Source organism: Siphateles boraxobius, unplaced genomic scaffold (genome assembly GCF_051911475.1).
Source record: "Siphateles boraxobius isolate OS27281-9 unplaced genomic scaffold, OSU_SipBor_1 77, whole genome shotgun sequence".
Classification (NCBI taxonomy): Eukaryota; Metazoa; Chordata; class Actinopteri; order Cypriniformes; family Leuciscidae; genus Siphateles; species Siphateles boraxobius.
This window is the reverse complement of record NW_027509205.1, coordinates 23,997,326-24,014,449: the sequence shown is the minus strand read 5'-3', so window position 1 is coordinate 24,014,449 and position 17,124 is coordinate 23,997,326. Positions and strand designations below refer to the sequence as shown.

The following is a 17,124-nucleotide window of genomic DNA, read 5'->3' as shown; positions in this document are numbered from 1 at the left end:
TGATGAAGATTCAAATAGAAATATACAAAAACAATTCATGACAGTCAGACTGTTTTTAATCTAAAGAATGATTATATAATATCTTATTTTTATACAGTTGGGTCAATTCAGTTAAACTGTCACTCTATATTCTTTACATTTTTAAAAATGTATTATATAGATTACTTTTATTAGCCTATATATTTTTACTTAGTTCTTATGATATGTATATATAAAACATGTTTTACAGTGTGTGTAAACACAATAATATATGCGATATATGTAAAAATAATTATAGTTTTTAAATAATATTTCACGTTATTATACAGATTTTTTTAAGTAAAGTACATTAATTGTAATAACTAGTAGCCTAAATACAAGTGTTATAGACAGTATACGGTTACACTTTATTTTGTTACATAAGTTACATGTACTTACCATAGTAATAACAGTAAATTATTCATATTTACATCCAACTAACCCTCAACCAAACCATAACCCTATAGTAAATACATGTAGTTTATTAATATTGCCATATTTTACGCTTCACGTGGTATAGTGCAAAATAAAATAAAAACTCTGGTGCAAGGTGACATTTATTTACAGTGAGGCTTTGCAAATCCACAGGCTTGTAATATTCACAAATTGCAAAAAATAAATAAATAAAACTATACAAAGCCACCGGCAAAAGGGGGGGAAAAAGAAATTGATCGATTTTTACATATTTGAACTGGAAACGAGACAAAAATACTAAGTAAGAACAGCATTTTTATGCATGTTGTAGGCTACTTAAATACATTATTACACTATAACAATGACGCATTAAAATAAAGTGTAACCCAGTATAGAATAGCTTAGTTAGCAAGCTAGTGGAGAGATGTGGAGTTTGTTTGAGCTCCGCCTCTAAACCTTTAACCCCCACAGAAACTATCTGAACTATTTAGAGAGAGAGAGAGAGAGAGAGAGAGAGAGAGAGAGAGTATGTGTGTGTGTGTGTGTGTGTGTGTGTGAGATTTGATTTCAGTGGATCATGGAGCTTCGTTCAGACCGCGGTGTGTCGGACTCTCCTGCCCGCTCAGACGCGCCTCTCGCTCGGTCACTTCAGCTCCGGACGCGCCGCTGATCGGAACTAACGCTGGAGGACCGGATCGGTACCGATGGCTGATCCTCTGCGGAGGACAATTCTAGCCAAACTCAGGGGCAAGAAACCCAAAGGGAAAGACGCGAACCGGGCGAGAGAAGGTAAAGAAAAAGTTTCTCAAACGCAGTCAGACAGAGATTATTATTTATCACGTGAGATGAGAACCGTACCGGACTCGCACCGGACCAGGGGCCCAGTTCCCGGGGTCTCGGATCAAGCCGAACCGAAGCGCTTCCACACGATCGGAGACTCGATAGGCTTCGGTGGCTGCGATTCAAAACCCCAAACAGAGGCATTAAAACCAACAGATGGTCCAGATCAGACGCGTAAACAAACCAATGTTACATTACGCGAGCAGAAGTCCGGGGAAATCGGTACTACGTGCGACCCAAAAACCAGCGTTATGTTTGATTATATAGACGGGAATATCCAGGAAAGCGATTTAATTCAGGTTTTAGAGAGTGCATTGGAATATCGCGAAGATTTTAGGATTCAAAGCCCGACTTTTTTCCCCACTGAGCTGGAAATAACCGTGGCCCCCGGGGCCCCTCGACACCACTCGGTCGACAGCGAGGACGACGATTATTATGATAACCAAATTCTGCCATTTTACGAACCATACGTTCAAAATCATGCGAACGAGCGAAACGTAGATGAGAAAATATCCAACAAAATCGCACTAGAGACGAACAGACTGAAGTCGCAGTTAAAAGAAGCGTATTATTTGCTTTTAAACATCAGTTTTGATGGTCAGGTTGAAGATAATGGATTCGTGGAGGAGGATAGTAGTTCGAGTAGCGTTAGCTCGTGTTTATCTAGCGGTCGTTTCTTTACGGTTCTCGGTTTAACGGAGAGCAGAAGTTTGGAGAATATCCTGAAAACCGGGAGTGAACCGGTTCTGCAGCGGTCGGTGAGCGATAGCAGGGTCACGTACTCGTTATTAAGCGCGGATCCTCCGGTTGAATCGGTTCACGAACTGGTTTCCGCGAACCCTACGGGAGTCCTCCCGACAACACCGGGCGCGCGCCGGTCCCGCGACGGTCCCGCGCACAAACACCCGGGAGTGACCGTGAACAAGATGCAGGAGTGGATGCAGAAAGGGCGCGTGCTCTCGACCGAGATGAAGCACCGGATTGCGGGATCCTCCGTGAGGCCGAAAGCAGGTACGCGGAGCACGAGCCTCGATCATCTCTTAACCGGGTGTTTCTATAACCGGGTGTTTCTATAACCGGGTGTTTCTTTAACCGGCTGTTTCTTTAACCGGGTGTTTCTTTCTTTATAACTGGTGTCGGGTTTAAACTCCTCTTGCTTCATGACTAACGAGGATTTTTCACGTAACACGAGCTGGAAGTTTACTAACACACACACACACACACACACACACACACACACACACACACACACACACACACATTCACTTTGTCTTTTTCTGACTCTGAAAATCAGATCATCGTTTCTTTAATCTGAAGTGCATCTGAGAGTAAAACACATGACTTTGTTGTTGACGGTTCAATTCAGACTGCAGTGTGTGGCAGGGAAGAGTGTTTGTTTTTGAGGAGACAACTGTTGATACACACTCATACACACACCCATACTCACTCACTCACACACACACACACACACACACACACACACACACACACACACACATACTCACTCAGTCACTCACTCTGTCTCATACACACACTCATACACACACCCATACACACTCACACACTCACACACACACACACTTATACACACACCCATACACACTCATTCACTCACTCACACACACACACACCCATACTCACTCAGTCACTCACTCTGTCTCACACACACACACACACACATACACACACTCACTCTCTCACACACTCACGCACGCTCACACACACACACACACACACACACACACACACACACTCATACACAAACTCACGCACACTCATACACACACCCATACACACTCACACACTCACTCACACACACACTCTCATACACACTCACTCTCTCACACACTCACGCACGCTCACACACACACACACACACACACACACACACACACACACACACACACACACACACACACACACACACACACACACACACTCATACACAAACTCACACACACCCATACACACTCACACACACACACACACACACACACACACACACACACACACATACTCACTCAGTCACTCACTCTGTCTCACATACACACACACTCATACACACTCACTCTCTCACACACTCACGCTCGCACACACACACACACACACACACACACACACACACACACTCACTCACTCACTCACTCACACACACACTCTCACACACACTCACTCACACACTCGCTCACACACACACACACACACACACACACACACATACACACACGCACACACACACTTAAATGTGAACATTGTCAACATTACTCTTAATATCGTCCAGAAGGTGTGTGTTCTGATGAGCCGGTGCTGTGTGTGTTTGCCCAGAGGGAGCTGCTCTCCAGAGACGACTCTACAGCGGGATACACACACACACACACACACACACACACACACACACACACTGAGCCCCAGGGAGGGAATATTTGGGATGCCAAGGCCGTGGTTTCACTTGTTTGCTCAGTTCCCGAGGGCTTGAATGCAGGATTAGAAAAGACACATTACACGTTAGTTAAACTGGGATTTGTGTGTCCTGTTATCCACGGTTATTTCAGTCGTAGGTGTGTGAGATCTCAACTAACGCTAGCACTGCTCTGATCTATGAACTTACACAGTTCTTTTTAGGAAAATAATATTTTAACTCTAATTCAAAAAGAAAAATGAAGAAATGATATTTTGCTGAAGGAAAATGAGACCTGTTTTTTATCTTTAATATTATTTGCATCGTGACATTATTATTTTCTTGACAGTTAGGCATTAATTACTTTCAAATATGTGAAAAGTGTCCAAATATGCTTTTAGTTCTTTTATTGTATTTTATTACGTGCGCGCTTTATTGGATCATCCTTCTTCGGAAGTGTTTTGTTTGGTTCCTGATCTGTTTCTCCCGCGGTGTGTGTGTGTGTGTGTGTGTGTGTGTGTCTGTGTGTGTGTGTGTGTGTGTGTGTGTAATTGTTTTCCGACTCCCTTGAGCTACGGCTTCTGTAACTGAATACGCTGCTCCATATTTAGAAGTGTCTAAAGTTCACGCTTGTTTGTGCGTCTGATGTGCACGTGTGTGTGTGTGTGTGTGTGTGTAAATATTCAGAGGAAGGCAGTAAATGAGTGTTGGCTGGAATTCTCTGCGTGTGAGAGCTTGTCCTCCGTTATGAAAGACCCTTTAACTGAGTCTCGGCATTCACAGCTGAGCTTTTAACTCGATAACCTCGATCGCACACACACGCCGTAATAACCCAAACCCTGCAGCTCAACAACATCTGAAAGAGTTTCTCTGTGGAGATCAGACGCATGTTTCGGGAATCTGGATGCTCTTGAAACAGGGTTTTTCTACATCAGTTCTTTAAAGAGCTCAATGAAGAGTCTTGATGTTGTTTTTAGGCTCTACTAGACAGAGTTGTGTGTAACCCATTACAAGTAACTTGAGTTACGTAATCAGATTACTTTTTCTAGTAACTAGTAAAGTAACGGATTACTTTTAAAATTTACAACAAAATATCTGAGTTACTTTTTTCACATTTATTGACTGACAGCTCTCCTGTCCCCATGTTAAGACAAATCAAAGTGCAGAGTGTGTGTGTGTGTGTGTGTGTAAACATGATAGTTATTGAAGTTCTAGACTAAATACGAACATGCATTTACTCATCTCACTTGCACAAAAAAAGATTCATTATTCCTCAAAATGATTAAAATCAGTGAAATGCAGAATCAGAATACTATGCAAACGTCCAATAACTAAATATGTTAAATAAAACATACATTTTTATGCATTTAATCTCACTTTATTGACCAATGTACTTGCTTCTGATCTTCGATGGTTCAGTTAAACCATAAGGAGAAATTACTATAGATTTCTTTTGTTTTTAGTGGCAAAGTAAATGTTAAACTTTCTTCTCCTGCGTCTTATTCTTCTGTTATCCAGAATATCATGAAAGGTTTGTTTGCTTTGCGTGAATCTGCATTTCCTTCAGCATGAGGCTTATTATTTCACTTTTGTGTGAAAGGATGTAACGCATTACTTTTCTAAAAGAAGTGACTAAGTAACGCAATTAGTTACTTTTTAAGGGAGTAACGCAATATTGTAATGCATCACTTTTAAAAGTAACTTTCCCCAACACTGCTACTAGAACAGGTTTTCCTGCTTGAATGTTGATTATTTTCCTCATGTTCTCCATTGTTGCGGCTCCTCTCTTCCCAGTCTGTCAGTAACGCTCTGTTTACTTCCTGTCTCTATGAAGCCCCTCCTTCTGAAAAGCACACTGTGCTCTGATTGGTCGGCTGGATCAGTGTGTTGTGATTGGTAGAGCGCTTCGAGTGTGTTTGGGAAAGTCCCGCCCCTTACCATAACAACCAGTTTAACACACTACTAACTAACTCAACCAGGCCCCGCCCCTTTATTCTGCGTATGAATTATTTAGAGAAAATAATGACAGGTCCTTTTTTAAAGTAATATTGTATTTTCCCCCCTGAAGTCCAAAGGTAAAGTTCACCCAAAAGTGTCTTTGGTTCACTGCAGTTTTAAGCAGAAAATACTCAGCAATGCTGTCGACTTATGAATTTACACATGATTTGTCTTAAAGCATATTAATAACACCACATAGACATATAAACTACATTAAAAGCTGGATTTTCACCACTGGAGGACTTTAAAAGTTACCAGCCCTCTGAATATTTTGATGTGTGCTTTGTTTTTTAATCCTAAAAAAACTGTTTTCAACACTGATAATAATCATAAATGTTTATTGAGCATCAAATGCTGTGCTGTGAATTTGATTTGTAAAATATTACAAATCAAATCATCATATTATAGTGATTTCTGAAGGATCATGTGACACTGAAGACTGGAGTAATGATGCTGAAAATTCAGCTTTGATCACAGGAATAAATTACACTTCACTATATATTCACATAGAAAACAGCTGTTTTACATTGCAATAATATTTCACAATATTACTGGGTTTGTTTAGTATTTTTAATCAAATAAACACAGCCTTGGTGAGCTAAGAGACTTCTTTTAAAAACATTAAAAATCTTACCGACCCCAAACTTTTAAACTGCAGTGTATTATGTTAACTAATGATTATGATATATTATGGTGCTTCATAGTTTGCGTTGTCTGAAGTGAAAGACTTTCCCAGTGGAAGGGAAAGAGTTAATTCTGTGATTTGTGGATGTTGAGAAGAGAATATCTGCAGTTGCGTTATTGTTCCCTCTGAAAAATGACATGATAAAATGACAGAATGAATGAATGTGTGTGTGTGAGAGTGTGTGTTAAACCCGAGGCCTGTTGAACACACTTCAGTGATTGAGGTCGACGCTGACCTGTATTTCCAACGGCTTGTTTTCCCTCTTTTCTTGTTCCTCTTCTCCGGGTCTCCATGCGTCTTTACAGGAGCAGGAGAGATCCGTTAAAGAGCTTATCGAGAGTTCAAATCCTCCTTACATAAGACCGGCGTCACACGCTTGAGTTCAGCTGTAATAACACAGGAACAGTTGAGCATCTGTAATGATATACTGACACTGTTTTTATGAGTGAAAGCGTCTGGGAATGAGAGAAACGTGATAATGCATATCACACAATCGTTACTGTAGCAGCGTGTCACAGCAAGACTTAAAGGGTTAGTTCACCCAAAAATGAAAATTATGTCGTTAATGACTCACCCTCATGTCGTTCCAAGCCCGTAAGACCTCCGTTCATCTTCAGAACACAGTTTAAGATATTTTAGATTCAGTCTGAGAGCTTTTTGTCCCTCCATTGAAAATCTATGTGCGGTATACTGTCCTTGTCCAGAAAGGCAATAAAGACATCATCAAAGTAGTCCATGTGACATCAGTGGGTTAGTTAGAATGTTTTGAAGCATCGAAAATACATTTTGTTCCAAAAATAACAAAAACGACGACTTTATTCAGCATTGTATTCTCTTCCGGTTCTGTTGTCAATCCGCGTTTAATACATCTCTTGAGAGAATGATTCAGTGACTCCCTCATTAAGACTTCACTTGTTTCATTACTGGATGAATCAGTGTTTTTGAGGAAATCTTTTGAATAAATGATTCAATGACTCTCTCATATAGATTCAATGTTTAATTTCTAGATGAATCAGCTTTTTTTTTAATGAATCTCTTGAGAGAATGATTCAATGACTCCCTCATTAAGACTTCACTTGTTTCATTACTGGATGAATCAGTGTTTTTGAGCAAATCTCTTGAATGAATGATTCAATGACTCTCTCATATAGATTCAATGTTTAATTTCTAGATGAATCAGCATTTTTTTGAATGAATCTCTTGAGAGAATGATTCAATGACTCCCTCATTAAGACTTCACTTGTTTCATTACTGGATGAATCAGTGTTTTTGAGCAAATCTCTTGAATGAATGATTCAATGACTCTCTCATATAGACTTCAATGTTTCATTACTAGATGAATCCTCATTTTTTTAGTGAATCTTTGAGGGAATGATTCAATGACTCCCCCATTAAGACCTTACTTGTTTCACTACTGGATGAATCAGTGTTTTTGAGGAAATATTTTGAATAAATGATTCAATGACTCTCTCATATAGATTCAATGTTTAATTTCTAGATGAATCAGCTTTTTTTTGAATGAATCTCTTGAGAGAATGATTCAATGACTCCCTCATTAATACTTCACTTGTTTCATTACTGGATGAATCAGTGTTTTTGAGCAAATCTCCTGAATGAATTTTTCAATGACTCTCTCATATAGATTCAATGTTTCATTACTAGATGAATCAGTGTTTTTTTAATGAATCTATTGGGGGAATGATTCAATGACTCCCTCATTAAGACTTCACTTGTTTCATTACTGGATGAATCAGTGTTTTTACCTACTGGTGTAACGATGTAATTTTTGTTCAAAGCTCTGTATGCTGACAAATCCTCTAATTGTAACAAACAAAGTGTATATATTATGAAAGATTTATTGTGCAGTCAGCTTAATTGATATTAACAGAGATGTGAGATCGCGATTAACTGATTTCTGCTTTTTAGGAATTATTAAGGGAGCGCACTTTGCGCGCATTCAGTCAAAATCCTTCAATCATATCATGCCCATCATGCACGCAGCTGTTTGCTTTTATGTTATAACAGTGGTTTGTGTGTGCAAACTCTCTGTGCAGTGTTCATGTTGTCTATGGTGAGTGGATGTAAATGATAATGAGCTTACGCTAGCTTAGGGCTGTGCGATATCACGATTTATGATCGTGGATTAAAATATATCCACCATCTGCTTTTGAAGAAATGTCGTAGTATCGTGCATTCTATCAGTTCTGGCGCCTCCGTCTCAGCATAGGCTACAACGCGACGTATATTCACATCAAATGTTAACGCAAAGGAACGGGACAATGCAGTTCACATAAGTTCATTATTTGCATGTGCTACCAAGACATTCACGTGTTGATGCGCGGTTCTAACGAGCGCTTTTCTGAGCGCGTACACCTGAAGCGCACGCGCACTAAGCCTGTCTAACAACAGCGACAGGTTACTGAACGAAGTTATCTTTCTAGTCTTATTGCGCGAATACTGTCAAATACACACAGGGTTTACATAAACAAAGTTGGTTATGTATAAAATGAAACAAACAGAGAAAATCTGCTTCCTAGCTAATGCCGTCAGTATTGTAGACAGTACCGGGCAGGTACTCAAGATGGCGGCAGTCAACTGGAAAAAGAGAGGATGACGTAAGAGGTCATGTGACTGATATTCATGTATAGATTCTATGTTTAATTTCTAGATGAATCAGCATTTTTTTGAACGAATCTCTTGAGAGAATGATTCAATGACTCCCTCATTAATATTTCACTTGTTTCATTACTGGATGAATCAGTGTTTTTGAGCAAATCTCCTGAATTAATGATTCAATGACTCTCTCATATAGATTCAATGTTTAATTTCTAGATGAATCAGCATTTTTTGAACGAATCTCTTGAGAGAATGATTCAATGACTCCCTCATTAATACTTCACTTGTTTCATTACTGGATGAATCAGTGTTTTTGAGCAAATCTCCTGAATGAATTTTTCAATGACTCTCTCATATAGATTCAATGTTTCATTACTAGATGAATCAGTGTTTTTTTAATGAATCTATTGGGGGAATGATTCAATGACTCCCTCATTAAGACTTCACTTGTTTCATTACTGGATGAATCAGTGTTTTTACCTACTGGTGTAACGATGTAATCGATACAATTTTTATTTGAAGTGTCAAATTTTGTTTTCAAAAAAAAATATATATATTTTTTTTTTTACTCTATTTAAATCACTTCTTATGAGCTATAAACTTTTATCCCAGTACGTCTGTGATAATCAGAATGATTTTAGGATAATGATACTGTGAAATAATGATACTGTGTGTTTGTGATGATACTGTGTGTCTCTCTCTGGATCAGAACATAGATCTGAATGTTCCTGTGATCGGACTTCACTAAGCTTTAATAGACCTAGACCAATCTCTGTCTTTTAGGAATAAGATCGTGTGAACGTTTAAATGGAGATCGTGATCTTAATCGTGCAGCTCGATACAGTTATATAATGTGATATTTGATATTTGCACATTTATTGAATACCGATGAGCATTAGAAACTAAATCTAAATCTTTTGAATGGTAGTTTACATATTGCATGACTTGTTTTGGACTAATCAAATGACATGTGACTTTGAATGTCATTGATCTGCAAGAACAGTAGCATCCTCAACCTGAACTCTTAGATTAGCAAAACGCTGGTTGTTGTTCATTCCCAGAATTCCCGTGGGAGGAAAACCGGCCTCCGGAGCCTGGAATCCTCTGGCGTTTCGACAGAACACACACTGTAATGAAGCGTTTGAGTTTTATTTTCGGGTCTCCTTTTGACCTCTCAAAACACACACTGACCGAAGCACTGGAAGTCGGTTGCATTGTTTCGTGTGAAATTGTCTGAAACCCACAGCTTTATAAAGCGCTTCTACAGTGTGTGTTTGCGGTTTCTTGCGGTTCAGTAAGTTTGAGTAGGACTTTACATGCACTTTTCTAACCAACATTTGTCATTTGATATCCTGATCCAGTAGTTTTTACTGAGATGGGCTGCAGAAGATTGTGTGCGTCATGAAACCCGATCAAATAAACAGTAGTTTTGTGGCAGTCAGTCCATAACTTTTGCTTTGAGTTCATAATGTTCTCCTAAATGTTGACAATTCAACTTTGAAAGAGATATGTATTTATAATTGTGTTGTTCTCACGGCAAATGTTTTCCAGAACCACTGGAAGTTTTTCAGGAAAACCCCACATCTGTACCAATTGTACATCTGTCCCTTATTTCAAATAAAATATATTTTTTTTTACTTTTTTATATAGAGAAACAGTAACTGTAATTTTAGTATTGTATACTATTATAGATGTGAAGTTGCTTTTATTTTTATATTTTCAGCTGTACAAATTTAAAAGAAAATGTGATAGAAAAATAAATGCTACTATAAAATATCAGTAAATCCTTAATTGTATATAAACAAATTCTAAAATAACAAGTTTACAAGTTATTTTTTCTATTTAATTTTTTTCTCATATTTGTTTTTGACAAAATTAAAGTTTGTTGTATAGTTGAAAATATAAAAATATTATAAAATATATATATATATAGAAAATAATTTGTCAAATTAAATATGAAAATGCATTTTTTAAATAGTAAAAACTTGTAAACTTGTTATTTTAGCATCAATTATATACTATTATAATTTTTGTTTATATTTTGAAGTAGCTTTTATTTTAATATTTTCAGCTGTACAAAAATTTTAAAAAATCTAATCGATGTAAAGTTGAAAATATAAAACTGAAAATCAAAAAAATAAAAGCTACTTAATGATATATAAAACATACTGAAAGTGTAAAAGTAATTGTTTTCTATTTACTTTTTTTAAAATAGTAAAAACTTGTATACTTGTTATTTTAGCATCATTTATATACTATTATAATTTTAATTTATAATACTTTAGAAGTAGCCGTTATTTTTTTATTTTAAATGAATTTGTCAACTTAGATTTGAAAATTTAAAATTTAAAATAGAAAAATTATTTGTAAACTTAGCATTATTTATATACTATTATAGATTTATAGATATTTTAAAGTAGCTTTTAAATAGAAAAATAACTTGTAGACTTGTTTGTTTACGATTATGTAGTTTTTATTGATATTTTGAAATTTTCAGTGTATGAAATTTTTTATTTTTCAGTGTTCATAGTTTATTTATTAATTTATTTAGTGCTTTTGTCAGTTTATTAGTTTTTGTTTTCCTAAATACAATGCACAATATATTGGCCAACATATCGGTATCGGCCAACATATGTTCATTTTTAATGTTATCGTTATCGGCCCAATAACAAAATTTGGCCGATATATTAAAGCTGATAAATAATGGATTATTTCCTTCAGCTGAGACTCTTCAGATGCGCACTGTTACACGTGATGGTTTTGAATTGCTTGAAATATGATTGGAATCACTTCCAAAAGCAAAATACAGTTCAGTGCAACATGTGCAGCGCAAGTCTGTCATATCGGCTACATAAAATCATAATGACAACATTATAATTGTATGTTTGGGACATGGCTTATAATGGTGAAACCTTTTTGTAATCAGGCTCTCGAAAATCATATAAAAATTTGTATTGTGATTTATCGGTTAATATATCAGTTATCGGCTTTCAAATATAAATAATTATCGGTATCGGCAGAAATGTTCATATCGCTGCATCCCTATTATATTTTATTTCAGCTTTATTTAATTTACAAAAATGTTTTTCAGTAGTTTTAGTTTAATGATAACAACAATAGTTGCAAATATTATAATTTGTTTGACTTAAAGCAGGTCGTGTCCTAAAACTGGGGTCAAACTCCGTGTCCAGGGACTGTATTTATACTCACTGAAGTGTTTGAAGTGAACCTTTTCACTGAGCTCTCGTATGTTGCCAAGACATCTGTGAAAGTGTTTGGAAAGCATTTCAATCTGTGTAGAACCAATTATCTCTTCATCTTTACTTCTAGTTACAGCAGCAAATAAACATGAATGAACATCAGAAGGAATGTAAAAAGAACTTCTTGAAATCAATCATGTCTAGAAACATCTGAAAAAGCGCTAACATCGAGACGCTAGCAGACAAACGGCTAGTAGTGACATCAGCGGCAATCCACCTGTCACTCAAGTGGCCACGCCCTTAATTATGCACAACTTTGAGGCTTAATATAATTTAAACGGATGAGTTATAAAAAATAGTCACCCCGTCACAGTCGTCATGAAGTGCAAAATTAGCTACATAGACTAAAAACAGTTTTTGCACCAGACTGTTAACATGTTTTTTTCTGCTGTAAAGTTTGGCATTTTAACATGGGGGTCTATGGGATTAACTCTCTTTTGCAGCCGGTCTCTAGAGGCCAGTCAATGAACTGCAGTTTGTCACTTCAGTGTTGGATTCAAGAGAGACTGGGAGTTTGCCACTTGGGATGGACTTGCATGTTTTGTGCTAATCACAGATTAATTAATTTAAACTCATATTCCACCCTAAAAATATTTCATGGCAGTTTAATTATGTTTTTCTAACCGGATGCACTTGCATGATGTGCTAATCATAGAAAAAGATCCTGTAAATTAGCGATAAATCTGAAGTGAATTTTCTTTTGTGACGTTTTGCGTTTTTCTTCGTAGCACCAATGGAGTGTGTCGCCGGGTCGTCAGGTGTGTATTCGCGAGACCTTTTCGCAGCGTTCAACCACATCACCGTCTCCAAAAAACGCAACTGGCTCCAGCAGAGCGTTCTCAGACCCCGGCTAGCCGACGACAACGATGCCGACGACGACGAGGGCGAGATTTGGTACAACCCCATTCCTGAGGACGAAGAGCCCGGCTGCGTTCCTACCATCACCGTGTCTCAAACAGGTCCTGTGATCGACGGCGACGGGGCCGGCGAAAGACCGCCGCTCACGAGCAAAACGCAGGAGGAAAACCTAACTGTCAGAGCGACAGGTATTTTAAAAATAATCATGTTTATGCTAGTTATTTTACTAGTGTTGGAATGTCTTTTGTTTTGGTCTGTGCGATACCTCATGTTTCCAATTTGCCAATTTTCATTGTCAATTGCGTTCGTTCTTGTTGCGTGTCCTCAAACTGGTAAGCCGCGTGAGCGTCGAGTCTGTGGAGGCGGGAGAAACAACGATCTCCGATATTTTGAAAGTTGGACTGCAGTACCTATTTCCACCACTAGCTGTCATTCTTACAGACTGCACCTTTAAAGATGCAAAGAAGCTGCTAACGTCAGCGAATAAAACACTGACACAATGATGAACGAGTAACAATAAAATTCGCAATAACATATCGTTTTACTGAATATTATTTTTATTATTAAAAGTATTAAACAAAATGTTATAATAATGATAATAAATAATATTAATTATAAGTATTGTTATATGAGGATTATTATTAATAAATAAAAATATTAACTAAATATTAAAATATAATATTACTATTGTACCATTTCACTGTAAATTTTATATTTTAAGAGATATTATGTAATAGAGTATTTAAGAATTATTATCGTTACATTGTTATTACTACTAAATAAAAATATTAAACCAATTAGAAATATTACTATTGTAATGTAATAATAAAAATAATTACTATTATTATATGATTATTGTTATGAAATAATTATATTAAACAAAATAATAAATATTACTTTTGTAATATTTAATTATTTTAATACAAAATATAATAATGATTGTTATTATTATCAGTAGTAGTAGTATATATTGTTGTAATATAAAATATAATAATAATTATTATTATTGTTATTAATATTATCATAATGAAATAAATGTATTATATGAAATAAGAAATATTACTATTGTAATTAATTATTATAATATAACCATATTATTATTTTTAATACTTAAACATATTTTTATTAAAAAAGGAATATTACTATTGTAACATTCCACTGTGAAATAAATATTTTGAGATTTTGAATTATTGTTATTGTTTATTTATTTATTTTACAGGATAACAGTAAAATTACAGTACTGATACTTATGGCCTTAATGGTTTTGTAGAATATAGAATATTTCTTCATTTTGAAACGTTTTATTATTATAAGATCATGGTGTGTAAATGAACACAGAGCTGCGCTTCACTCTGAAACACACAGAAGTTTATTAAATATGAATGTGAAGTGTTAATATCAGTGTTCGTATGAATCAGCTCAGGGTTTATGACTGGATCATATCATCAGCTCTATATTTAGTGTGAGATTATTGACTAATGCAGTCATGCTTATTAAAGAGGCATGTCAGCGAATCTGGATCTTTCTGAAACAGTTTCTGAACGGTTATTAGTGTTTGTGACGACAGTGTGACATTACTTCACCTGATAATGTTAAACCTGTAATTAATATATATATATATATATGGTACTTAATTAACAATTAACCATTAACTCAATGTATTGTATAATATATATTTAGAAATTTCATGTAAATATTTGTTTCTTCAGTAGTTTTTAGTAAAGTTACTCAGTGTGTGTGTGTGTGAGAGAGAGAGTGTGTGTGTGTGTCAGTATGTGAGTATGTTTGAATGTGTGAGTGTAGGCGAGTGCGTGTTTGTGAGAGTGTGTTTGCATTTGTGTATGTGTTAGAGTGTGTGTGTGAGTATGTGAGTGAGTATGTGTTATAAACCCCCCCATGCGTGTGTAGGGGGGGTTTGTGAGTGTGTGTGTGTGTGTGTGTGTGTGTGTGTCTAGGCTCTGCTCTGAATGCAGTGGTGTGTTTTCCATTACAGATCCTTCTTCAGTGTTGTTGACTTTAACTCCTGCGTGTGTGTGTGCGTGTGTGTGTGTGTGTGCGTGTGTGTGCGTGTGTGTGTGTGTGTGTGTGTGTGTGTGTGTGTGTGTGTGTGTGTGTGTGTGTGTGTGTGTGTGTGTGAGAGAGAGAAACACGAGCGGCTCAAACACAGATCCAGCTCTCGCTCTGACATCACTGATGACACGGAGACGCTAATATTACCCATAATCCCCTGGGATGCAGGTAACCGGATCTGAGTGTGACATTGCGAAAGACAATATTTTTTGGAATTACATCTTTTATAAATATATAAAATAATAGACATTCAAATTTGATGTTAATATGCATTTATAGCATTTATTTCTATATTCTACATGAATATTTAATATTTATATTTAATATATATAAATCTTTATATGGATAATGATGGAAGTCACTTCCTTTTCCAGAATGCTAAAATTATCTGGAAACAATATTTTAATAGCTGTTAAATGGTATTAAACTTATTGTAGAGAAACATATAATCAAAAAGCATTCCTACTTCGGGAATAAAGCCGGAAATACGAATGATGAATTATGTTTATTGTTTATTGTTTATTTATTTCTCCTTTTGTGTGAATGTGTTTGAGTTGTGCTTCAGTTCCTCTTCCTGTCATTAGTGTTCAGTTCAGTTCATCTGTACACTCATGAATTAAACGAGAGCCTTAAAGTATTAATGAAGTGTGTGTGTGTGTGTGTGTGTGTGTGTGTGTGTGTGTGTGTGTGTGTGTGTGTGTGTGTGTGTGTGTGTGTGTGTGTGTGTGTGTGTGTGTGTGTGTGTAATTGAGCTTTATTCTGCGGCTCTGAATCATTTAGAGAAAGAGCAGATCTGGGATCAGCTCAACACACAGTCCATGACATCAGACTTCACTCGCAGATAAACACTACAGTTGTGTGTGTGTGTGTGTGTGTCTGCGTGTGTGTGTGAGTGTTTTGTGTGATCAGAGAGAAAGAGTGTAGAGAAATGAGGCTAATATACAACTTTATCAGAAATCTGAAGTGAAGTGGAGGTGATAACGACATCCAAGGGCCAGAAGTCTCTCGTTAAAGGAATCTGCTGATCGAGAGCGAATTATGATGGAGCGATTTAAAGGGGTCCTATAATGCCCTTTTCACAAGATGTAAAATAAGTCTTTGATGTCCCCTGAGTGTGTGTGTGAAGTTTTAGCTCAAAATACTCCACAGATAATTTTTTATAGCATGTTAAAATTGTTTAACCGTTTCTGTGCCTGTCCCTTTAAATGCAAATGCTGCTCCCGGCACAGGGGGCGGAGCTCCAAGAACTTGCTTTGATCACAAAAACAAAGCTGTGTTTGTGTTTGTGTGTGTGTGTGTGTGTGTGTGTGTGTGTGTGTGTGTGTGTGTGTGTGTGTGTGTGTGTGTGTGTGTGTGTGTGTGTGTGTGTGTGTATGTGTGTGTGAGCAACTCCGTTTACCTCACACACAGACACACTTCAAAATTTCAAAAACTTTTAGCCTTTTATATTCTGGAGTCGGAAACAGAAAGAATCGAGAAGAAGTGACTTGAGAGTGAAGAAGCTATGTAGCATGTTAGCTTAGCACACCATCAATACACGACAATTTATGAGATTAAAACCATGTTTGTTTTCCAAATTTACTTTATAACGCAAGTCGAGTGTTTTAAATAACCTTCTGTGATCTGATTTGGCTTCAGAAAAAAAAATCGGACAGAAAATATATTATTTTTTAGTATTCTGCATAATGATAAAGTCTATATCGATTAGCATTACATTATAAATATAATCTATTATTCTGAAAATACCTGACATGGCTCGAAGAACACCGGTAACTCAAACATCATTGCAATCATGTTTATTGTCTTCAAAACGTCTTTATCTGCATGTTACAGCGATCTCTGGAAGCTTTGTTTGTGTCAGGACTTCCTGAATGTCACATGATTATGGCACTTCTTCATGTGTTCCATATATGGACTGCATGTGCACACGGCGCCCTCAGGCTGCCAGTATGCATTGAAAACACAGT

The 17,124-nt window shown here is 36.6% G+C and overlaps 1 protein-coding gene across 2 annotated transcripts in view; it reads left to right on the top strand.

Annotated features, from left to right (window-relative positions):
* The first annotated feature begins 948 nt into the window (after positions 1 to 948).
* The window catches only part of syde2 (synapse defective 1, Rho GTPase, homolog 2 (C. elegans)), a 52,001-nt gene continuing 35,825 nt past the window's right edge, over positions 949 to 17,124 (top strand). For both annotated transcript variants that reach the window (XR_013198343.1, XM_077218637.1), the window contains exons 1-2: positions 949 to 2,283; positions 12,958 to 13,275. Coding sequence is in view for 1 of the 2 variants with exons in the window: in XM_077218637.1 (XP_077074752.1) it covers positions 1,137 to 2,283; positions 12,958 to 13,275 (1,465 nt within the window). In the remaining variant the exon portion in view is untranslated. The remainder of the gene's footprint in view (positions 2,284 to 12,957; positions 13,276 to 17,124) is intronic.